The sequence below is a fragment of the Protopterus annectens genome, chromosome 2.part2 (genome assembly GCF_019279795.1).
Source record: "Protopterus annectens isolate FY-2018-M chromosome 2.part2, PAN1.0, whole genome shotgun sequence".
Classification (NCBI taxonomy): Eukaryota; Metazoa; Chordata; order Ceratodontiformes; family Protopteridae; genus Protopterus; species Protopterus annectens.
In genome coordinates, this window is record NC_056730.1 from 386,718,214 (window position 1) to 386,745,101 (window position 26,888).

Here is a 26,888-nt window from a genome sequence, read left to right on the forward strand (position 1 = left end):
CTCCAGCTGTGCCCCTTTTACCCAGACTATACAGTAGAAAACACTGCCACCACCCACTAATATTTATCAGCTACCAAAAAGGCCCTTATCAAAGGGTGTCCAATACTACTGTGCAATATTATTATCCAAATGGTAAGTGCAACTGAACAGTCAAGGCTTATTTGGAGTGGCTTTGTAAAGTATCACTATATATATACATACATATATAAAATGTACTCTAGAGCTTAAATTATCTCTACACAAAACAGCCATAGTTGAAAGGTTTAAAAATATGTAATAATAAATAATAACACAAGACAATACTTCTTACTACACAGTGCTAGTCAAAAGTTGAGAGATCACAAAGAAATGCTTAAAATAATACAGCAGAAAAGTTCTGACATCAATACAGAAAAAAAAAAACTAATTTAATATTCCTATTTCCTAGCTATATCCAAGAGAAAACACAGTTCTAAAATAAACTTACATATAGAGCACAGGCAGTGCTAGTGAGTTGGATGTTCTCAAGACAAATGCAAAATGCTCTCTGATTGTCTTTCTTTAAATTGATAACACAGTGCTGCTTCACATTACATCATTCTTAACAATTCTCTGTTTTCCCTAACAGAAGCCGTTTTGATCTTGCAGCTGGTCAGCAAGCCAGTTCAATAAAAAAATTATACATATAAATTCTAGCCATTAAATTTGGCCTCAAAACAGTAGGAAGAATTCTTTCATTTAAATATCTCAGCTCCAAGTTTTGACATCAAACAATTACGCAATGCTTGACTTATTAGCTTTCCTGCAGCAGAGTGCACTGCTGTTACATTTTTGCAGTTCCACTTTTAACAGCATTTTTTTCCATTTAAGAGAACAAGCACGTGTCTTATATTAATATTTACAAATGACATCATTATCTACAAAATTCTATCTGGCTAGGCTGTCAGTCATCACCTGTCTTCACACGAGCAATCACAATTTACCACATTCAGCATTTAGTGTATATCATGGCAGATGTTGATTTATCAGGTCATGAAATTATGAAAGGAATCACATTCCCTTTGAATCTATGCTGCATCAAGTCTTGTGCTCCAGTTACTTGCACATATTTAATAACTGTTTCTTTTTAAAATAATTTCATAATTTTGTTTACAATAGCATTAAGATTATAAAATCCCTAAATCAAATAGATCCTTGTCTACAGTCTGGACAACACAAGATACATTAGTAATCCAAGCAAATGAGGAGTTGAATGGGAGAGGGTGATGAATGGTGGGCCTCAGCCCACTTACTATTTTTAGGGTGCAAGGAGAGAGGTATATGTTCAGAAACGCATGCTTTGTTTGAGCTCTTTATTGAAAATCTAGGTAACAGTTGTACGCAATATCCTTTACAAGACCAATCCCTTAGGTATCACTGGGCATGTGCAGTGAATGAAAGAGTTAAAAATAAAACCTTTCATCACCACATCGATGATGGCATTAGTCCCACAGTGACTGACCTTCGCACAAGCACAATGAATGGACCATCAGGCTCTTCTACTTGAGGGAATGAATGCATTAGTAGCGTGGATAAGGAAGAGACTTGACAGACACAAAGGGATTGATCAAAATATTTACCAAAGGAAAAAAAAGAAAAAAAGTTTGTAAACTGTTATGCCACCATCTCGTGAGTTGTTTAAAGTATTACTTAGGGTGCTGTTAGCTAGCTTTTTTCTACCAAAATGATGTCAAATACATTTGGACTCCATAGCTTTAGTCATATACTAAGATGTAGCAAAAATCCCTGATCTATGTACCTCTTCTGCTATAATATTACAACTTGTTAAGTGACCTCAGTTTAATAATTTTGTAGGTTGAAATGTTTTTCTGTGCATATGCGCCTATCTGTATATGTGTGCACATGGGCAAATATTTTATATAGTTATACAAATATAAATGTAGATTAGATACATATACAGTTACAGATGATACAGATGTAAATATTTTAGTATGGATATAGTCATACATATAGACATAGATACAGCTATAGACATAGATATAGCTACAGGTGCAGGTATTTATCTGTATATATATATATATATATATATATATATATATATATATATATAGGACTACTTTGGAAACTTGAAGTTTCAATACTTCGAACTTCATATGGTCTAGACTGTAAGATCGCAGTTTTGAATCTTCAGACTGTTTAAACAGAGATCACAGTACAGCGCAAAAAGGAAATTTACCATTCTCTTCACTGTACTGTGAACTCAAAGGTGGTATATTTAATTAGCAGGGGGTATTGGGGGTGCAGTGGGGCTTGTCTCCTGCATAAGTGTAAAAAAAAATTATTTTTTTATTTAAGTGTCAAACTTTCAAAACTTAGACGTTATGGTCTCGACCATATGAAATTTGAAGTTTTGAACCTTTGAGTTTCCAAAGTAGACCCATACATACACACACACACACACACACACACACACACACACACACACACACACACACACACACACACACACACACACACACACACACACACACACACACACACACACAGAGAGACGGGAGGGATAAAGATGATATACACATAGACATAGAAATAGATACAGATACAGATATTTATATAGATATTTATATATATATATATATTTACATTACTATACATATATATATGTATTCTATATATATATGTATTCTATATATATATATATATATATATATATATATATATATATATATATATATATATATCCATATATAGGTCTATTTCACATCACCTAAATCTCATTTGACTGATTTTGATTTGACTGAGACCAAATCATCTAATTTTCAAAATACTGAAAACTCATTTGACTGAATCTTATTTCACCGAAAGCTTACAAGGCTAAATTTCAAAAGACTAAATTTTAAATGAAAGACATACACACTTACAACACTAATGACTACCTCTTTCCAGAATTTAAAAACTACTTACTTACCCTCTTAACAGAAACCAGACAATATAAAACCAAACTAGGTGGGGGGCTATGCCCCCAACACAACCCAATGTGGGGGATTGTGCCCCGCACCCCCCCAACTATATATACTAACTCCAGGATAGCACTACAGTGGGGAAAAGGGCATATGCCTTGTACTTACCTTACAGTATTCTACATGCTAACACTACTACTGGGAACACACAACACATCCACCATATTATTTTAGATACTTCCTTTCAAAATATAAAGAAACATACCCACATTTAGAAACTCTACAACACTACTTTCTACATGATTATCAGTATTCTGACAGTCAGCACTGTAAGTTACAGAAATTCTTTTTATCACAAGCAAGTCACAGGTGAAGGGAAACCCACATCATGCCTATGGCTTACAATTCAGTCAAATGAGTTTTTAGTATTTTGAAAATTAGGTGATTTGGTCTCAGTCAAATGAAATTCAGTCAAATGAGATTTAGGTGATGTGAAATAGACCCACACACACACACACACACACACACACACACAGATGATATACACATAGACATAGATACAGACACAGATATAATGCACTTATAGATATATATATATAGCTATAGCAATAGGTATAGATAATGCACTTTTCAGGAAAGGGCCGATGATACCGTTAAGGAAGTAAGAAATGTCTTGTCACCACAGCAGTTTCAGGCAATTAAGCTTTCTGGTAAAGTACTTCAGAGACCAGATTAGAATGTTCTCACTTCTTCAGTTTTATCTCCCTCACATGGTATGTAAAACTGCTTCTTCTTAAGCTTTGGGTAACCTCAATTCAGTTTCTCAGCAGTACATAGATTCTCATTTTCTAACCACAAAAAATGATTGGTTTGTTTCATCTTACCCATGCCTTTAATGTGTAGAAATTAGACTATTAACAGTCAAATGGCTTATGTGGTATACCACACTATGAAACGAAGTACAGAGGAAAGGTTATAACATATACAGATGAAGGTACAATTTCCAGTTCTTGTAACATGCTTAGAACTCTGCATCTCTACAAAGTTTTTACGGCTATTCTTTCCCTAACTACAGAAAACATGCACATATCTAAAAAACAAATATATTCCATATTAAATGTATATATGACTAAACCAAACACATTTTTTCAAAACAAAGCCCTATTTCAAGGTTCAGGAAATCTTTACTTATTTTTACACAACTTAACTTTCCTAAACATATAATAGATTTTATTCTTTCTTTCTTGGATGTCAGCTGGAAACAATAATCAGATATTCTAGTTATTTCTGGAAATATTCAGCTTATGAAAGGCTAATTTACATTACATTACATTATGATAGTTCCCAAGTAAGGTTCAAATCAAAAAGCAAAAATATCCCAAAGCAAATGCATATATGACAAAGCCAGAAAGACCTTGGCAAAACCAAGTACCATGTAAAAACATACGTAAACCTCTCTTGATGAGGACATCACAGGAGATGTGCAAATCATCCCTTAAAGAAATATGTGTTCTAGTTCATTGATACACATTGATACACAATGAATATTTACTTATTTATATATTTATATATGACAATTTATATATATATATATATATATATATATATATATATATATATATATATACACACATATACACACACACACACACACACACACACACACACACACACACACACACAATTTTCATACAAATGTTCTATCTCACTGGCTTGTACAGTGATCTTTTATAGTTTTATATATGACAGTATATGCACACATAAAATGTTTTTATTTCTGTAGGCCAGTAAGGTAAAGAGAAAAGACACTAAATGGTCAAAATTCAGAAAATAAGACTTTATGTGTACCAGTAATACTCAGAATGTGTCCATAAACATCATCGCTGTCACTCACACATAAAATAGCAAATGCACCGTAATACAAATAATAGTTCAATGTGGTGTGGTGGTGTGATGTCATATGCACTGCTCTGTATGATGTTTATGCTGGGATGCCACAGGTACTAAGAACAGTATGACAAAGAGAGGAGGATACTATAGTCATTCTACCTTGCAATATTTGTGCCAAAGTAATGCAGTCAGGGCATGCGATGCATATTATTAAAACAATGTATTAATAAGAGCAGCACAACAGCTATGTATGGTAAGTATTTTAGTAGAAAGTGTACCAAAGTATTCAACAATACTAGCAACAGAAAGTACTAAGTGCAAAAATGGGACATCTAGCAATATCTGAAATATTTTGATGATAATTTCTTTACCCTCCTGAGGTCGGTATTAAAGTTATGAAAACGCAGAAATTCTCACAGACTGGAAAACTTGAATTGTACAGTCCATTTTTAAAACAAGAGCTCTCCAAACCTGTTAGATTGTTAAAGACTAAGTTGTCTCCTTTCAGGCACTGGAAAGCTCAAGAAGAAATTCAGGTTCTAGAAGAACTGAAGACAGTTGGGTCAGTCAATATTCACTAGGATACCTGTCCAAAAAGCACATTTGTTGTTATATGCAATCAGCTTTGTATAGAAACGCTGTGAGAGTGTATGAGAGATGGTAACAGTTGACCCAGACCCCATACAGAAAACAGAGAAAAGGGGTTTGATGATGATGATGCTTTGAGTGCAATGAAAAGAAAATTTAGATGGATCTCATCTATATATATTGGCTACAATAATCCATTAATTATTAACTGAAAAAATTGATTATATTAAGTACTTTGAAAAGGTCCCTATTAATTCATCAAAAGATTGGATCATCGATCAGCATTTTGAACAGCATTTTATTGAACATGCCATTCATCGAACCATTCCGACTGAGACTGCATTATAGCAGGGATTAGGAAACTTGCCCTTTCACCACTGTAGTGCAATCTCAGAGTTGGTATACATAATTAGCGGTGTGGGGTTGATGAACATCATTTCCGATGAAATGCCATTCAATGATCTGATCATTGAATTAATTAATATAGACCCCTTCAAATAGTGTGGCGAAAGGGATATCCAGTTGAGTGACAAACAGAACCTGGCAAACGGAATATGCTGGCTGTAGGGGAAGTTTTTTAGTGCACATATGGCATTCCTCAGGGTTCATTTCTTGGACCCTATTTATTTAGTCTATATCTGATGGATAAGAACAAGTCCCTCTAAAGTGTTTTATTATGTATAGGCAGACTACTTTAAAATAGGTAAAATCATAACAAGCCAAAACTGCCATACTGTTTTGGAAAAATTGCTTTAATACCTGAAACAAATAGATTGCAGTAATAGCATGCTTATAAATGAAGAAAAATGAAAACCTTATTTTGGAATGAAAACAAAGATTCGAATTTTAAATTTTGATTCAGATGATAATTTAAATTTTAAACCCCGCCAGATAATCTGGTAAAGGAATATTATAATTTGACCCGATGTGTTCAGTAATACACAAAATCAGGAAGGTCAGATGTAAAATAAAGCATCCTGTGTAGTCTAATAAGACCCAAATTAGAATATGGCAGCACTTTTGGGTTTCCTTTTTTGAAAGATATATGAACAGATGCTTAATACTAAACAAAAAATATTATAAAATTGATCAAGGAACTGCAAGTTTAATGCTGTAAATGTCAATTCATTTAATGGGTTTATACTCAACAAATACAGGGACAGGAAGGAAGACCTTATATGTATATATATATATATATATATATATATATATATATATATATATATATATATATATATATATACAGAGAGAGAGAGATAGACATCACTGTAGGAGATGATTTTTTTCATGTGAATTTTCATAAACTCCATACATTTATACAGTATTCAGGCCAAAAGGCCATCTAGGAACACTGGTTTAGTAAGATATGATGTAAAAACATATTCACCAGCCCAGTTACTTGGATTACTTTTAAACAGCCCAGTGTTTTATAGATTCATAGGTAAGTACAAAAATAATTACCCTTGCGGGCTATTTTAAGCCTAGCCAATTTTCTTTTATGTAGTCAAAATACCCTATCCCAATTTGGCTAGAGATTCACCTTACCCATCCCATGGTTAATAATTATATACTACCCCTAATGAGAATAACTTGAGGGAACACATACACGGGCTAAAGCATTTAGGAGGTGCCTCTTTCCATCAGTAGTACAAGGGGCAGTCTTAGCATAAATTTACTATTTCCCATCCATAGATCCAATTTGTACTTGGACATGGACATGGATGAACTTTGTTTTATGTGGATGGGGAGTCTGTTCCAGAGTAGCTGTATCCTCTGCGAGATATACCTGTCGTTTCAAACCACTGATGTCACAGAAGAGGTTTATATCACTATACCAAGTATTTCTGATACCATTTTACTTGTTGATGTGCAGTAAGTCCATCTATATTGGATCAGAGAATGCCAGATATGGGTCACCTCTTCTCAGTCTGTAGGATACTGAGTATAATGATATTGCTTTGTGTCAATCCATGTAAGACATGCTGTTTAGGCCTTGTATCCTTTTAGTAAGGTAACTATGTGGGCAGTCCAGTTGTTGCATGTGTCTGGAGAGATAAATGCCAAAGGGGCATTATATTACATGACTGGCCTAATGATGGCTGAGTAAAGGGGAACAATGACATCCCTAGATCTAGACACAATCCCCTTGTTTATAAGCTGTGCAATACAGAAGGACTTTTTTACAACAATGGACACATCCTGGTTAAAAGTTAGATCCAATCCACATAAGTTTCCAAATCCTGAACAACTGAATCAACTCTCAGGGGGGTAGTGTTAATGTGGTAGTTTCCTGGGATAGATGCCTTCCCAAAGGATATAATAATGCTTTTTTGGCATTTAGTTTCAGTCCATGATTTTGGCACCAGTTATTTATTTTGGACAAATCTTCCTACAGGATGTCAAAGTCATTTTGGGATTCAATGACTGTTCTTACCTTGCAGTCATTTGGGGATTCAGTGACTGCTCCTAGCTTGCAGTTATCCACAAACGTAGTCGGCTAGAGCCCATTGGTATTTGCTTTTCCTTTAGAAAAGTAGATGTCAAACAGGAGTGGTCCCAGAACAGAACCCTGTGGGAATCCACTGTTGACCAGTCTTTTTGTGGTGGTAACTTCCACTGTTTTAATTTCCTATTTGTGAGCCAGTGGGCAATCTAACAGGTAACATAGGTGTTTATTTCCAGTTTAGTTAGCTTTTCTACTACGCCTGAGTGTCTGAGTCTTCAGACTGTTTAACCCAAGTGAGTAATTAGATCCAAAGTCTAGTAATTTTAAGAGATATATGAATGATATATGTTAGAATAACAAAACGTTGTCACAAAATTCATGTTCTCATGTCTGTGTGTTTTATTACAAGTATAAATGTCAATATTACACACTGCCTGTAGAATAGGATCATTAAATATTCTATAAACTATAATAAATTTGCCTCTCATGTACTTATAACAAAAAGAAAACAACAGATTCAGTTGTTTACATCGAGTTCCGTAATCCAATCCCCTTAATGTCACAATTTCCTTTGTACTCTTTCTAAACTCCTAAGTTGTTTAGTTTATATACAGAAAGTGTTGTTATAATTAGTTATTGGTCTGATATCTGTTTTATATGCTAATACTAAACATTTCTCATCTCTTGTTGGAATATTCCTTTAAAAACTCATATACTGAATAGATTTTGCACCAATAACTTTGGTATGTGTTTTAAAATATGGTTAGATGATGCCCACATCTTTATATTCCTTAACTCCCTTAAGCAGTAAAGTTGATAAGTGTATTGGGTATCATGTAATTGTATTTGTAAAGTACATAATATTGCATTTATACTAAATTGTAGACAAGTATCCAGTGCCCACTTAATGTCTGTAAGTATAGATTAAGATCATTCAACTTGATTACATTTTGCATTATGAACCCAATCTTACAATCAGTGCATTTATAGAGCCAATATCTATTGCTGCTGTGAATAATGTAAAAGACTAAGTTGAATAACGCTGGTCCCAGCACTGATTCTTGGGGACACTGATTTTACTGGTAGATATTCAGACTCCACTTTTCGGATGTTTACACATTGTCCATTAGTCAGCCATCTTATGATGTAACTGTTGGTATTAATCTTAGTTAAGCCCTTATCGATGGCCTGGTAAGGGAGATAACCAAAAGCCTTAGCCAAAACCAAGTAAATTGCCACAGTGACAGTCCTAATGCCATTGTTATCTGTTCATAAAAATCTCACTAAGTTAGTCACTGTGGATCCATACCTCTCAAGTGTACCTCATTACGAGGAACGTACCTCATTTGGGGTCTTAAAAAGTTCATGTTCCTCGAAGTTACTCAAAGTTCCACATTGAAAGACTCTGTCACACATTCAGTGTTAGGAATCTTTTAAGTGAAATCCATTGTAAATAAAAATTAATCATATTAATTAATTAAAAGATCTTCTTTATAAGTAAAACCAGCATATTTTAACCATCCTATGACCTTCCTAGTTGAAGTTGTTCGTAAACCATTAGTAAGTGTTTCACATTTTGAACATGGAAGGTTGACAGCTATGTGTGGATCTACCCAACAGAATCACATTGATCGACATCTCATGCTGCTGTGCTATTACCAATGCTGCTCATTAAATCTAGCAAACATCTTTCAAAGCACTTACAAATGAATAATGTTAAACTTATTGGTCTATAATTAACAATCTGATTTTTTTTATATTTTTTTATGGATCAGAATTATCCAAGATAGTTTCTAATTGTTTGGGTTAAACCCATTAACTAATAATTTATTAAAAATTATACATAAAGTTGGAGTAATTACATTTCTAATACTCAATAATAAGTGCCTAGATCTCATATCTGGTCACATAGATGTAGTTTTCTAAATTTTGTTAAGAGCAGTTGGACATGTCCGTGTTCTAGATAGTAAGCCAGAATAAACTATATTATGACTAACATAATTATTAATATATGAAAAGATTGTTAAATTCACAAGCAATCAAATATGCATATTGAATAAGTGTATCATTATTGGTTATTGTATCAGTTCCGGTATTCCCATTGTTAATTTAATTAATATATTTGTAAAATACTTTTTTCTTCAAAGAATTACTAAACAAATTATTTTCAAAACAAGTCTTATTTTTCTAATATCTTGTTTTGATTTCCTTCACATATTATTGAGTTTTTTTCTTAATAAAGTGTGTTGAATTTTTCTTGTAGGTTTTTAAATTCTTTTTTTATTCTAAATAACCTTGTAAGAGCTCTGTTCCACCATAAAGGAAAAGCAGATTCACCAGATTTGTGGCACAAGGATGTTTTAACACAACTGTGTAACAAACATTCAAGTATTGAATACCCAAATTGGTTTTCAAAAGGCAAAGGTAAGTTTTTCCAATCCAAACAACCCAACTGAGAAAGTAAATTATAATACTCTGTACAGCTCATAGTATTTTTTCAATAAAAAGATTTTTGTTATCAAATTAATTTCAAATAATATTGAGTTCTGATCAGACTGGGTCCCTATCAGTTGATCGAGTTTTCAGAAACTTGAAATTCATATGGTCAAGATAATATGATCAAGTTTTTAAAAACTCGAACTTTTGAATGGAGACTGGGGTATAGTGCGGATCAGGAAATTTACCCTTTTGCTCATGGCAGTACGATCTCAGCATTGGTATATATAATTTGCAGGGGATGTGGTAGGAGCAGCCCCTCACATGGGGGCTGTAGGAGGGCTTTCTCCCTGCCAAATTGTAGAAAAAGGTAGACTTTTGTGTTTTTTTGTGGGTTTATTTATTTTTTTTTTGATGTTCAAGTTTTCGGAAACTCAATCATATGGTCCCCACTGTATGAATTTTGAGTTTCTGAAAACTTGATCATCTGACATAGACCCGATAAAACATGTCTAATGATGGTAAAGTCACCAAGCCATTTCTCTTATTAGGAATAGAAGAAGTCATTGTATCTAATAGGAAATTACCTCTTGTATTACCTGTAACTAATCAAATCAATCTATGAGAGGTTATAATGTCAAAACATTCTTTTTAAAAAGTTGTTAGTAGACAAACTATCCCAGGAAATACCAGGATAAATGTATTCACCAAATAATATAACATTATTTTTATTATAAAACATTTTCTATTGCAATTAAATATTCCCAGTGAAGTTCTGTAGTCACACTTGATGTATGATAACTTAAAACAAGATGTGTTCAACAATTTTTATCCTAACCAAATAAATGTATAATAATGGTTTTATAGTACTCAAAAAAAAGATGGGGTGGAATCCATAATACAATCCCTCCCCTCTTTTATCTTGCCTTAGACACTCTTATTTAACATAATCTTTCAAATGAAATTTCATTGAATTCCAGGATTCAGTTATGGCTACAGTTTTATCATTCTATTTCACCATTAAATATAAAAGTTCATCAGATATATTACCCAGGCTTCTGACATTACAGTAGCAATATTTTATAGTAGTATCAAACTTTCTGTTACTACTTTATGATTTGGTACAGAAACTTTAAAAATTGTTCAGATATTTTACCGGCCACAAATGAAGCAACATACATGTTTAAATATAATTTACCCCATGCAAAAAATCTGGAATAAGAAATAGTCTTCCTAACATTTAATGATTGTTAGTTATAAACTGTAGATAATTGCTTTAACCATTTGTTAAAACTGTGTGCCTTTGTGAACATATAACCATTTCATGAACTAGAGGATATTTTTTTACCAAATACATTTTCAACCTTTAAACTTTTGAAAACGTCAGTTATTTCAAGAATTGCATTCTTCATTTGATTCATAGGGGCATACTTAAGGTCATTTGTTCCTGCATGAATTATGAAAAAAATCATACCTTGGTTTCAATAAAATAAGTCTATGTAATAAGTTTGGAATATCAATTAATTTTAGTTTTGGCAATGCTGATATAGTGTGCATGTACTTATCCAAATCATTGAGTTGAACAATAACTGGTTATAACATAAAAGCATCCAGTCTTAAGATTTCTTGTTTATCTTTAAATGAAGATTACAAGTACTGCATATTTGTGGGATCAAAATATCCATTGTGTCACACTGTAATAATATCACCTGATTTCTTGTGTTGGCAGTTTGTTTAGGTTGTTTCCTTGGGGTGGCATGCTTGTTGCTTTTAATAAAATCTAAGTTATCCACCACATGTAATCCCGTATTGTTTGCAGTGGTATTCAATACCTGTTCAATTACCTTTAAAGATGTGCCACCATTGTAATCCTGCTCTCCAAGTCTAGCAATTTTCTTTTTTACAATAACTTTACAGTAAAGCCAATTATTTAAACTAAGATTAATAACACAAGTATGGTTGTCATATTTGGAAGTTGCATCACTGTTGGAAGGCTACAGGGCTTCTTAATATGCAGTCTAATATCTGGATCAAGATCTAATTCACCAAGAGATTCAAATATTTCTTCACAATATATCACACCTGAACTTTTTATTTCAAAAATTGCTCTATTATTATGAAGTTTTTTACACTTCTTATTATTCATTTTATTTTATTTTATATTATTGGTTAAACTAAGAGAAGTACATACATTAGAACTTGCATCAATAATTTCAGTATACTGATTCTCAAGTCTAGGGTTCAATGTGACAGGGATCTTTCCTTTAAATTCATTACCACGCTGATCTACAACATAGTCAGAGATAGTTAAGAAATCCTTGTCAAAATGATATGAATAAGAGTGACTATCATTAATATGTTTACTTTTAGCAATATTTGTTAGTTCTAAAAGTGCAACACCATCAAGGCGTAAGCCACTTTGTCCATTCTTAAAATAAACACCACAATGTGTGCATTCAAAAATATAGTTGTTTTTTAACAACTCGTCTAGAACATAACTGTTTAAGGAGTCCATTGTTATGTTAGTAAGACCCATAAAAATATTAACTATAATAAACAAGCTGTATATCAAGCTAGAGTTGAACAAAAAACAGAGTAGTAATTGTGACTATTAAGTAACAGGTGAAAGTAGTAACCTGGAGTATATTATTCACTCTGTGTTTACAACAAAGATAGTGAATACTACATGCAATAGTCTTTAGTCTATGCAGAAGAGAAGAAGTTATACAAATAAACTTAGTAAAACCATAAGTGGAACTAGCAGGATAAACTAAAAAGAGCTTTGATTATGGCTCCTAGTTTGCAGTCATCTGTGAACTTCGTTAGCCAAAGACCTTCTGTGTTAGCCTGTACTATAGAGAAGTAGATACCAAACAGGAGAGGACCCAGGACTGAACCCTGTCATACTCCACTTGTCACTGGTCTGAAGTCGGATTTGGAGTCTGCTACTTTCACGCTGTGGGTTCTGTCAGTAAGCCAGTTGGCAACCCATCTTGTGACATAGGGATTTATACCTAGTTTAGTGAAAGAAGTCTATCAGGTTTAGGAGACATGATCTGCCTTTTACAACACCAACCTGTGTGGAGTCCAGAGTTTGAAGATTACTAATGTCTTTGTTTATGAGTTCCATGATGATACATTCCATGGCCTTGCAGACCAGGCTCATTAGGCTAAAGAGGCGGTAGATCCCGGGGTCTGTTGTGGCTCCCCCTTTGTGGAGTGGAATAACTGTCATAGTGTGCCATTCAATGGGCACAAAGCCTGAGGTGAGGCTATGACTGAACATGGTACTTAGGTGGGGTGCCAGTTCAACCGTGAAGTTGGCTTTGGAAAAATTTTTACGTTTGTTTCCTTAATGGGGGGTGATAGTTGAAATCACCCATTATTAGGGTGTTGGGTTGTATCCTAATATTTTCCAGTGTATCAAGAAAAGAGGAGTGAAAATCCTGAGGCATGGTGGGGGGGTCTGTAACAAGCTACAATTTGGATTGCAGTCATGTTGTCAGGTCCCATGGATGCTGAGTTCTTGGCTTTGGAGAGTGAGATTTTTACCTGTGCAGCCGTGATTACAGGAACTTTGCATTATTCCGGTATAGAGATGGGCCCTTTAGGGGGTGGGGGGGGTAAATGTTAGCACTGAACCTATCTGCCAGGATGTTGGCAACATCAGTTGGTTCTGTATATTTAGTGCCATTGTGCTGTAACTCAAAGCAGATCTGAGTGTTGCCATTGAGATTCTTGACATAGCTATAGAATGCTTTGTGGTTGTCTTTAGAATCAGTGGCGATTTTGTTTTCATAACTAGCTTTGGAGGATGTTATGAGGGATCTCAGCTTCTTACTGAGGCTGACTAGGCAGTTCCTCCAATCATGGAATTTTACTCTTTTTTGCAACAGCTTCTTTTTTCTGTTGTACAGTTTGTTTATGTCAGAAAACCACCACATTGGCTTCCTTTTTTTTAGAGGATAGCATCTTGGTTCTGTTAGGGATAGCACGATCCATGCACTCGTATAAGTACTTATAAAGTGTATTTCTGTAGGATTCAGCAGTCCTACCTCTACTGTTCATCTGCATGGGTGTCATGAAGTTTGCCACTTCTGTTTTAAGAACCGTGAAGTTGGCTTTGGAAAAATTTTTACGTTTGTTTCCTTAATGGGGGGTGAGGGTGGGATGTGGATGTCTAGGGTGATTAGCTTGTGGTTGGATCTGACCAACAAGGAACTGACCTCTGGTGTGGAACACCGGTCACCCATGTTGGTAATGACCAGGTCTAGGATATTGCTGCCCCATGGTGGGGGTGTGGATAAGTTGATCCAAGGTGTTTGAATTTATGAATTCCAGAAAACGTTAAGCAAAAGAGTAGGTACATGAGTAGTTTTCCCAGTTAATGGTGGGGTAGTTGAAATCACCCATTATTAGGGTGTTGGGTTGCACCATAATATTTTCCAGTGTATCAAGAAAAGAGGAGTGAAAATCCTGGGGCATGTTGGGGGGTCTGTAGCAAGCTACAATTTGGACTGCAGTCTTGCCCAGAGTTAGTTGCACTTGGATAATCTCAGATGCATTATGCTGAGCAACTAGCTTGGAGGTGTGGACATCCTTAACGAATATGAACACACCTCCACCTTTAGTGTTTCAGTCTGGGTTAGGTGGCCGAAAGGTGTGCTATAAATTGTAGCCTGGTAATGCAGCAGTTCTCTCTGGAGCTTTGAACCAGGTCTCTGTCACTGCACAGATGTTGATGATCTCCATTTTAAGGAGTGCCTCGAGTGAGTGCATTTTGAGGTTTAGACTTCTAGCATTGAATAGCATTACCCTCAGATTTTGCTTGCTTGTTCCTGTTACAGTGGTGAATTTGCCATTTGAACCTTACCTAAAAAAGGCAATATAGGGGTGGCAAGAGCCTTTGCCAATATCTGGAATCCCAAGGACGACAGGTGCAGGCCATCTCTAGCAAAGCATCGTGGTCTGTCGATCATGTCATCCCAGGCAGACAGATACTGGATTCCCTTAAAATGACACCAGAAGCTTAGCCAATTATTGAAGTCAGCCATTTTGTCCTTGCACTGATGTATCATTCTGGGTGATGGCAGGATGCTACTCAGGGCTAGGGTCATACCTGCCTGAGCTACAAGATCAGATAGCTCCTCCATGTCTCTTTTCATGTAGTCCAGAGTGGTACATCTCAAGTCATTCACACCAACATGGACAATGACAGACTCCTATTTGTACTTGTTGTGGAGTGACCTGAGTGTGTGCATTATGTGGCAGATCCTGGCACCCGACAGGCAGCTGACAGTAACTTTCCCCTTTTTAGCCTGGTGAGTGGAACATCAGTGTGCCTGACTATAGAGTCACCTATGACTAGAGTGTTGGGTACGTTATGCCTTATGGGCTGTAGTTGAGTGGCACACTGAATTTGTGGGCTATGTGTCATTTGGGTTGTGTTGGGGGGGTGGAGGTTGCTTGCATTTCTGCTTTGGAGATCTTGGTTGTTTGGGCAGATTTTTATTGAGAGCCTCCATGAATGTAGGCATGTGGTTTGTGCTTCTATGTGTGTGTTTTGGTGGTGTAGGTTTTGAGGGACTATGTGATGAGTGTGGTGAGGTGCAAGAGTTTACCTTCTCCTCTTGACTGTCAAGTCCAGTCTTTGCCGAAGAGAGCTTTGCTTCCAGTTTGGCTATATAAGTGTATCTTTCACAGGTTGTAGTGTTGGGTGGTAGGAGGAAAGGGTTGTCTGTGTACATGAGGCAATTGCTGCATTGCCCCAAGATGCCCAGATTCATCAGGTAGAAACACCGGGAGCTGACCTTTAGACATGCCTGGATAGGTGCTTATTTATTAAGTACTAAAAACTGTTTTCCTCTAGACAAGTGAGGAAAGTTGAATGCTATAATCATTTGTAGCTTATTTAGTGCTTACAATGAGTTCTGAACAAGTACTGAACTCAAAGAAACAGATTTGAGTGTTAAAACTAAAAAGCTGGATAGTTGTAAGGGAAAATTTGAAGAGCAAACTTTATGGTGCCGGGAATAGTTTAACCCTAGTTAAGCAGGGGGTGGCGGGGCTCAGGAGCTTACAAACAGTCCTGGATACAGTAAATCTGTATCTGGACTAGACTTGTTACAGGAAAGGGGTAAACAAGCTTAGATTTTTTTTTCAGTAAAGTGGAAATGGTGAAAGCTGGAACAGAATTCAACGTTAAGAATCTGAGTGGGTTGGCCTTCAGAAATGTTCTCCATTGCCTATCCAGTCTCCATACTTATCAATTGTTCCATACAGGAATCCATCATCCCCACCATCTGGAAAAATTCTATGTTCTGCCACTGCATAAAGGAGGCAACTCCACTGACCCCCTCTAATTTCAGACCTATTGCTATTCTATTCCTCCTATCTAAAATTCTCAGAAAGTGTATACACAAATAACTAGTTACATATCTCACTCAAGAGAACCTCTTCACCCCAGTCAACATGGTTTCAGACCCCATCATTGCACTACCACTGCATTTTTATCCTTATCCTGTCAAATGGCTCTCTGATACCTTCCATTTCCTCTCTGTTCACACAGAGGTTCCCCAAGGCTCCATCCTGGGGCCCCTCCTATTTAATATATTTACCAATAACCTTTATCACTCCTGCCCCCACTCCACTCTCATACAATATGCTGATGACTCAACTAACATCTCTACATCTGATAATTTACCTCACCTACTAACCATCACTCAAGAATCTCTGCAATTAGTTGAAAAATGCCTCTCTTCCAGTCAACTGCTCCTTAACCCTAACAAAACTAACCTCCTTCTTTTCCTTCCTAAACCACTCCAACACCTCAAACCCACAATCTCTGTCTCCTCTCTCAACAACACATCTGTCAAAGTTGAATCCCACACTAAACTCCTTGGGGTGTACATAGATGATGAACTCAAATTCGACACCCACATTTGCAACTGTGTTAAAAAGGCACACCAAAAACTTGGCATTATGTATTAGAACAAAAAATTCTTAACTCCTGAATCTAAATTCTCCTTAACTCAAGCTTACCTTCTCCCCACCTTACTATATGCCTCGCCTATCTTTACCCACCTCCAAAAGAATCTTTTCAACAAACTTGAACTCAGTTATAATAAAATAGCCAGATTTGCCAGTAATTTCCCCTATAGGTCTCACCACTGTCTTTCCTTAAAAAACTACACTGGCTGGAATTTCAGCATCAACTCCTCCTCCCACCAATCCACCTAGCCCACTCACACATTCACCAACCCCCTTGCCTGCCCATCTCTGGCAAACCTTATCTCCCCCTATATTCCTAATTGTTACCTACGTAGCTCTGACCAACTCTTGCTACATACCTCAAAACCCAAAAATCCATTGGCAAAATACTATGCAGTCACTCAGTCTCCTCTGCCTGGAATAATCTCCCTCTCCACATACGCTCTCTTAGAAGCCCAACCAGTTTCAAAACAGGATTAAAAGAATTCCTGCCTAACTCCTGGATCTGCTCCTGTAATGACCCCCCCCAAATGTCTCCACCTCCATCTTCTCCCTCATCTCCCTCTCCCACCTTTCATCCCCTCAACTTAATTCCCTTTTCTTTAGACTGTCTGCCATCTCTTCACCCTATTAACTTAACCTATTTACTGTCCCCAGTAATTTTCTCTCCTGTTCTCCTATTATAGGTTCATAGGTTTATACTAGGCTAACTGCCGCAAGGCATTTATAAGCCTAGCCCAAAGTTATGTGGCTTACGCCGCCCCTTATGTTAGAAATACTGTGCCCATTAGTTTGTTGTGCCTCTGTCCAGCAGTGACACAGAGATGATTCCTGGGGTAAACCTACGATCTCCCATCCACCGGTCAAGATTTCACTTGAACAGAGCCAGCGAGGTGCTCTGCCTCACATGGACCGGGATTTTATTCCACAGCATGGGGAGTCTCTGGGTGATAAATCTATCCCTCCAGCATGTCCTATTTATATCCGTGCTAAGGTTTAAGTCTCTTGCTCTAGTGGTTTTGGTGGATTTGAATTTTTTGAGGTGGAGCATGTCCATTAATTCCGGGTTGGTCATGGCCTTGTATGTCAGGCACAGGTCACCTCTGAGCAGACGGTATGCAACTGAATAGAGTTGGAGTTTCTTCAGTCTGGCAGCATATGACAGGTTTTGGAGTCCCTTTATCCTTTTGGTGAGGAACTTTTGGGGTCTCTCCAATTGCTGCAGGTGTCGGGTGAGATACATCCCGAATGGGGCATTGTACTCGATCATTGGTCTGATAAGTGAAGAGTACAGGGGAACAATGACCTCACTTGATCTGGATGTGAATCCCTTCATGATCAGGTGGGCAATGTAGAAGGTCTTTCGAACCACTTTAGCAACATGAGTGTCAAACGAGAGGCCACTGTCAACCTGGGTCCCCAGGTCCCTGATAACCTCTTCTGTGCTTAGTGGGTTGCCACCTATATGGTAGCTTGGGGTTACCTTGTTTTTCCCGAAGGGTATGACTATACACTTTTTTGCGTTTAACTTCAGGCCATGGCTCTGGCACCAGCTATCAATTTCCGTGAGACCCCTCTGAAGGATGTCTGTGTCCGATGTACTATCCACTATGGCACCCAGTTTGCAGTCATCCGCAAACTTTGTCAGCCATAGTCCTCCTATGTTTGCCTGTACTTCTGAGAAGTAGATGCTGAACAATAGGGGGCCAAGGACTGTGCCCTGTGGGACTCCACTTGTAATCGGCTTGGAGTCTGACATGGCTCCAGCAACTCTAACCCTGTGGGTTCTGTCCTTTAGCCAGTTTGCTACCCATCTTGTGACATATGGGTTTACATTTAAGCTGGTAAGTTTCTCTATAATACCCGAGTGGGGTATTGTGTCCAGCTTTGCAAGGTCAAGGTAGGCTGTATGGACTGCCTTTCCTCATCAATGGCCTTGGTGACTGTTTGAAGAAGTCGACCAAGTTCAAAGGCAAGATCTGCCCTTGACAAAGCCAAACTGGGTTGGGTCCAAGGTCTGCAAGTCCCCTATGTCCTTGTTTATGAGTTCCATTATGATCCTCTCCATAGCTTTGCAGACCAGGCTTGTTAAGCTTATGGGGCGGTAATTAACAGGGTCCGTAGAGGCACCGCCTTTGTGGAGTGGGACCACAGTTGCCGTACGCCACTCCTTGGGCACATATCCTGTGGTGAGGCTAAGATTAAACAGCTGCCTTATGTGCGGGTTTAGTTCTTCATTGAGTTCATGTAGCACACAGCCGGGGACCCCATCCGGTCCCATTGATGCTGTGTTTTTAGCTTTAGAGAGCAGCTTTCACCTGCGCATTTGAGATGTCTGGGAGGCTACACTCAGTTGGGATAGTTATCTCTCCTTTTGGGGAGAGGGGGTGAAGTTTGCGCTGAACCTGTCTGCCAGTATGCTGGCAATGTCTGTGGGTTCAGTGATTTTTGTATCATTTTGGACTAATTCTGAGCATATCTGGGAGTTTCCACCCAGGTTTCTGACATAGCTGAAGAAGGCCTTATGATTGTCTTTTTGAATCTATGGCAATTTTTCTCTCAAAGTTGGCCTTGGATGATTTTATGAGGGATCGTAGTTTCTTGCTAGTGCTGATCAAAGATGCCTTCCCTTTTGGGAGTTTGCTCTATCATGTAATAGCTTTCTCCTCTTATTGTAAAGTTTGTTTATGGGTGGGGTCCACCAGACTGGACGTTTGCCCTTGGTGGAAAGAGTCTTGGTTTTATTTGGGATTGCCTGATCCATGCAGTCCTGAAGGTGTTCATAGAAGGCATTTGTAAGGGCTTCCGCAGCTTGGGTTGTGGTTTCCATTGGCTCGGGGGCCTTGAAGGATACCACACCTGTCTTGAGTAGTGTGAAGTTTGCTTTAGAGAAGTTCTTCACTGTGATCTTTTTTGTTTGGGGTGGGGGCGGGATGTGGATTTCTAGTGAGATTAGTTTATGATCTGATCTCACCAATGATCTCACCACCTATTGCTCCTACACCTCCTGTCCCCTACCCTGTCCTTCAGCTTTAGAATGACTGAATTTCTTAAGCTGGCCTCCTAGCTCCTTCACTTCTACTAATGAAATACCTACATGTGTGTACGTTGTTCTTTTGCTGTTACTGTATTGTATAATAACACATTTCTGAACTATGATTTATTCCTGATATCTCTGTTTGCATGCTACAAATATCTGATGTACTATTTGACGTTTACTATGTATATTGACAAATCTTTCATTTGCTACATGTCTTACTTTTTTTTCACTCTATAGCTAATTTTATGTAACCTGGATCTTTTCTTCTAGGGTCTCTGCTGAAAAAGGGCTCCTGGCCCTGCCAGACTAACCCAGTTAACAAATGGTAGATAAATAAATAAATAAATAAATGCATTTGAAAAAAATGGGATAGGTTAACTTAAGCACCAAAATGGAAACTGCTAGGCTTATAATGGCCCAGAATGGCAGTTAATCTAGTACTTTATGAATCTATGTGGGCCTATTTGCTGAGATGTCATTGCACCGTCACTGCATGTCTACAGCCATACGCCATAGATTGTTACTCAAAGGGGAGGAAGTGCAGGATTCTAACAGGCTCCCGCTGATGAATATTGCTCCATAGCATTAATACCCACCAAGTTTATATAATGTGACTTTACAGCATGCTGCACAAAACCAAATTGTCTATTCAAGACAAATTTTAAAACATCTTACTGTACTCGTTTTCTTGTTAAGATCTCTTCTCTGGTGTTCATTTGCAATCTGTTTTGTGCTTATGGCTTAAGAATCTCTGACCAGTTGCAATCAGCTGCACTAGATATAAGGTTTTCCTACCTGCTGTTGCAACATGATGATCAAAGGAAAGAGAATTCAAGGCACAACTGACAAATATATATATATATATATATATATATATATACATATATATATGTGTGTGTGTGTGTGTGTGTGTGTGTGTGTGTGTGTGTGTGTGTGTGTGTGTGTTTCTATAATATTTCATATAAGTGAACTCTGTTTGCTAGGATCTTCTATGTCTTATAACGATCTTTTTCATTGTGCTATGCAAGGGCACATTCCATGTCTTTCATATCTGTTCGCTAAACCTTTTGTATTATTGCACTTATTTGGTATAAATCTGTCCAGGTCATGTCTGTATTTTTATGTGATCTAGGAGTTTGCATACTTGGTCATAATACTTCAGGAAGGTCCTGCTAGACAGATCTAATGTTGTAAAGCAATGTTGCCTTGATTCCTGGTTACCACTGTCTTCTTGCTAGTGCAGTGTTTTCTACATTTTAATTGTCTCTTTGTCTAACATCAAGCCTGAATGTATGCAGGCTTTCTATATTATTTTCTTTGTCAAAAAGAAATTCCACCAGGACTGTATATTTATGCAGATGTACCAGTCAGACCATATGTGTCTGAATACATATCTCTATGACTTCTCCAAGAGCCATGGCTCAAAACCCAATTACTTCCATGCTGTCAATATGAAGGATGCAGCACTCGTGCTATTTAAACTTCCTTTTATTCACTACAATATAATTAATAAGTGTAATAACTGGCAACTGTCATTAATAGAAGAGTTTCAAGTTAATGGAAATATATTTTATCTATACATATATATATATATATATATATATATATATATATATATATATATATATATATAGATATATATATATATATATATATATATATATATATATATATATATAGATATATAGATAATATAACACATATATGTATATATATATATATATATATATATATATATATATATATATATATATATAGGTTCATAGGTATGTACTAGGCTAATGGCCCTGAAGCCTTTACAAACCTAGCCCATAGCATTACCCTGGCAACGTGCCACCTGACCTTAGTTTCCAGTGCCTCTGTCGAGTAGTGCCACTGGAGTGATCCCCGGGGTGAATTTTCTATTTCCCATCCACTTATCAAGATTTCTCTTGAAGAAGGCCAGTGAGGTGCTCTGTTGGACATGTATGGGAAGTCTATTCCATAGCATGAGCAGTCTCTGGGTTATGAACCTGTCCCTCCAGTACATTCTGTTAATTGTGGTAATGAGGTTGAGGTCTTTGGAGCATGTGGTGCAGAGGGATTGGGATTTCTTTAGATGTAGCATTTCTAACAGAGCTGGGTCAGACATGGCTTTATAAGTCAAGCAGAGATCGTCTCTAAGTAGGCGATATGAGACAGACAATAGTTGAAGTTTTTTTGAGTCTGTCCATACAGGACAAGTGTTTAAGGCCTAGGATCCTCTTTGTGAGGTACTTTTGTGGCCTCTCCAGTTGTTGCAGGTGTCTAGTGAGGTGCATGCCAAATGGGGCATTGTACTCAATTATTGGCCTAATGAGGGAAGAGTAGAGTAGAGGGAGACAATGACATTTTTCTTCTTGGATGCAAAACCCTTAGTTATGAGATGTGCCACTTAGAAGGACTTTCTGACCATAGTGGCAATGTGGTGGTCAAAAGAGAGGTTGCTGTTAATCTGTGTTCCCAGATCTCTTATAAAGAATTCTGTGTTCAGTGGACTACCATTGATGTGGTAATTCATGGGAACTGGACTTTTCCCAAAGGGGATGATGACACATTTTTTAGCATTGAGCTTCAAGCCATGGTTCTGACACCAGTTGTTGGTCTCAGTGAGGCCTTTCTGTAAGATGTCAACATCACTTGGGGAGTTAATAATGGCTCCCAACTTGCAATTATCTGCAGACTTTCCCAGCCAGACTCCCTCTGTGTTGGACTGGACTTCTGAGAAGTAGATACCAAACAGGAGGGGACCCAGGACCGATCCCTGTGGGACTCCACTCATGACTGGTCGGCAGTCTGACTTGGAGTCAGCTACTTTCACACTGTGAGTTCTATCTGTGAGCCAGTTTGCAACTCACCTAGTGATATAGGGTTTAATGCCTAGCTTAGTGAGTTTTTCTATGATTCCTAAGTGGAGAATGGTATCAAAGGCCTTGGCCAGATCAAGTTAGGCTGTATGAACTACCTTGCCTTTATTCATAGCTCTGGTGACTGACTCAAAGAAATTGAACAAGTTGAGCAGGCATGATCAACCCTTCACAAAACCAAATTGTGTGGGATCTAGAGTTTGGAGATTCCAAATATCCTTGTTCATTAGGTCCATGATGATGCATTCCATAGCTTTGCATATCAGACTTGTCAGGATAATGGGGTGATAGTTCCCAGGGTCTGTAGTCGCTCCTCCTTTGTGGAGAGGGATGACTATAGCAGTGCGCCATTTGGTAGGGCCAAAGCCTGAGGTGAAGCTGTTATTGAACAGGGCACACAGGTGAGCTGCCAGTTCACTCTGTAGTTCATGTAGAACACAGCCAGGGATATTGTCAGGTCCCACAGAAACTGTATTCTTGGCCTTGGACAGTGCTGTTTTAACCTGTGCATTAGTAATACTAGGTGCCTGGCAATCTACTGATATTGCGATTGGTCCTTTGGAGGGGGTTGGCACTGAATCTGTCGGCCAGAATATTGGCAATATCTGTTGGCTCCATACAGGAGGTACCATTGTGCAGTAGCTCAGAGCAAATCTGGGTATTGCTGTGGAGGTTCTTTACATAACTATAGAAGGCTTTGTGGTTGTCTTTACTATCTGCTGCAGTTCTGTGTTCATAGCTAGCTTTAGAGGATTTGATGAGGGATCTCAACTTTTTGTTGAGGCTGATAAGGGAGATTTTCCAATCCTGGGACTTCACCTTATTCTGCATCAGTTTCCTCCTTATGTTGTAGAGTTTGTTTATGGCAGGGGACCACCAGATTGGCTTCCTTTTTTTGGAGGAGATCGTCTTGGTTCTATTGGGTATGGCGAGATACATGCATTTATGTATGTGTTCACAGTGCACTGGTGTATGATTCGGCAGTCATGCAACTATTCTCCATTTGCATGGGTGCCGTGAAGTTAGTCACCTCTGTTCTTAGGAGCCCAAAGTTAGCTTTGGAGATATTTTTTATAGTGGTTACCTTTGCATGGGGAGGTGGGAGGGATGTGGATTTCCAAGGTGATTAGTTTGTGGACGAATCTAACCAAAGAGGAGTTGACTATTGGTGTAGAGCAATGGTCGCCCAAGTTAGTAATGATCAGGTCAAGGATATTGCTACCTCTAGTGGGGATAAGAACGAGCTGGTCCAGGGCATTGGAATTAATGAATTTCAGGAAATGTTGGGAAAGTGTATTGGTATATGAGTAGTTTTCCCAGTTAATGGAGGAGTAGTTGAAGTTGCCCAGTATGAGTGTGTCAGGTTGGACCCTAATATTCTCAAGGGTGCTTAGGAACGTGGAGTGAGTGTCTTGGGACATGGTTGGGGACCTGTAACAGGCTATGACCTGAATCACTGTCTTACCCAATGTTAGCTGCACCTGAAGTATCTCTGATGCATTATGTTGGGCTTCCAGTCTGGAGGTGTGTGCATCCTTTATGAATATGAAAACACCACCACCTTTGGAGCTTCGGTCCAAGTTCTGGGGCCAAAAAGTGTGGAATGTGTTATAGCCTGGTAGTGCAGGGGTGCTTTCTGCTGCCTTGAACCAGGTCTCTGTTACAGCACAAATGTCGATGTTCTCCATTTTAAGGAGTGCTTAGAGCGAGTGCATTTTGAGATTTAGACTTCTAGCGTTCAGCAGTATGACCCTCAGATTGCATTTGTTTGTAGCTGTTACAGTGGTAATTTGGTCTTTGGAACACCACCTAAAAAAGGCACTATAGGGGTGGCAAGAGCCTTGGCCAGTATCCAGAAGCCCAGTGGTTACAGATGCAGGCCATCTCTGGCAAAGCATCGAGGTTTATCAATCATGTCATCCCATGTAGATAGATACTGGATCCCCTTTAGAATGACACCAGAAACTTAACCAATTGTTGAAATCAATCATTTAATGCTTGTACTGTGGTATCATTCTGGGTGATGGTAGGATGCTGCTCAGGGCTAGGGTCATACACGCCTGGGCTACAAAATCCAAGAGCTCCTCATTGTCTTTTTTCATGTAGTCCAGGGAAGTACGTCTCAGGTTATTCACACCCACATGTGCAATGACAGAGTCATATTTGTACCTGTTGTTGAGATACCTGAGTGCATGCATTATAGGGCAGATCCTGGCACCTGATAAGCAGCTGACTGTTACTTTCTCCTTATTTAACCTAGTGAGTGGGACATTAGTGTGCCTCACTATTGAGTCACCTATGACTAGTGTGCAGGGCATGCTGTTTTGCCTTAAGGGCTTTGAGTGGCACAGTGTTTAGGAGACTTATGTGTCTCGTGATTAGTGTTGTGTTGTGGTGGTAGAGTGCGTTTCTGCCTTGGAGGTCTCTGCTATTTAGGTAGATGTTTACTGAGAGCCTCCACGAAAATGGGTGTGTGGTTTGTGTTTTTATGTGACGGCAGTGCTGGTGTGTGTTCTGGAGGGCAATGTGTTCCATGTGGTGTGGTGCAAGGGTTGACATTCTCCTCTTGACCAGCTATTCACATCTTGGCTGGAGAGGGCGTGGCTTCCAATTTGGATATATAAGTGCATCTCTCACAAGTCTGAGTGTTGGGAGGTAAGAGAAGAGGGTTGCCAGTGTACATGAGGCAGTTGCTACATTGCCTCAGGATGCCCAAGTTCACCACATTAACAGAAGAAAGCACAGGGAACTGACCTTTAGACATGCCTGGAGGGGTAGACACTAATAATAAGTACTGGAGCTGTTTCCTTGTAGAACATTTAGTACTGGTAGTACTTTTGTGTGCTACAATAATTGCTACAAGAAGTCTGGTATGGTAAAGTGCTAGACTAATAAGCTAGTAAAAGTGCAGGAGAGAATGAGCAGATCTAAGGGAAACATTGAAGAGCAGACTTTGGCACCTCTCAGAAGCTTACAAACAGTCCTGGATACAGCAAATTGTATCTGGACTAGACTAGTTACAGAAAAGGCGGGAAACAAGTGCAACACGGGCTTTAAAACCAGAAAGTTGAAAGAGATGGAAAAATTCCCAAACGGCTAATAAACTACAAATTCTGGTCCAGAAACCACTCCTCTTGTGGTAGATAGGCTATGTAGTGCTTTCCACTTCCACTGATAAGCTAGAAGGCTTTCCTCCAACACAGAAAGGCTTGGGAGGCTCAGAAGCTTACCTACAGTCCTGGATACAGCAAATCTGTATCGGGACTTGACTAGTTACAAGAAAGGTAGGAAAAGTGCAAATGCAGGCTTTTAGACCAGAAAGTTGAAGGAGATGGAAAAAACTGCCCAAACAGCCAATAAACTGGCAATTTCTCGGCCAGAAACTGCTCCTCTTGTGGTAGATAGGCTACCTAGTGCTTACCACATCCACTGACAAGCTAGAAGGCTTCCCTCCTACACAGAGAGGCTTGGGGGGCTCAGAAGCTTACAAACAGTCTTGGATGCAGAAAATCTGTATCTGGACTAGACTAGTTATAGGAAAGGTGGGAAACAGGTGCAGATGCAGGCTTTTAAGGAAGAAAGTTGAAGGAGATGGGAAAAAAGTGCTCAAAGAGCCAATAACTACAATTTCTGGGACAGAAACCACTCATCTTGTGGTAGATAGGCTACCTAAT

General features: G+C 38.2%; 1 protein-coding gene across 1 annotated transcript in view; it reads right to left on the reverse strand.

The window, feature by feature from the left end:
• The window catches only part of CDC20B (cell division cycle 20B), a 453,794-nt gene that overhangs the window by 346,053 nt on the left and 80,853 nt on the right, over positions 1 to 26,888 (reverse strand). Inside the window, exon 4 of the mRNA XM_044064423.1 lies at positions 12,577 to 12,727. Coding sequence (XP_043920358.1) covers positions 12,577 to 12,727 — 151 coding nt within the window. The remainder of the gene's footprint in view (positions 1 to 12,576; positions 12,728 to 26,888) is intronic.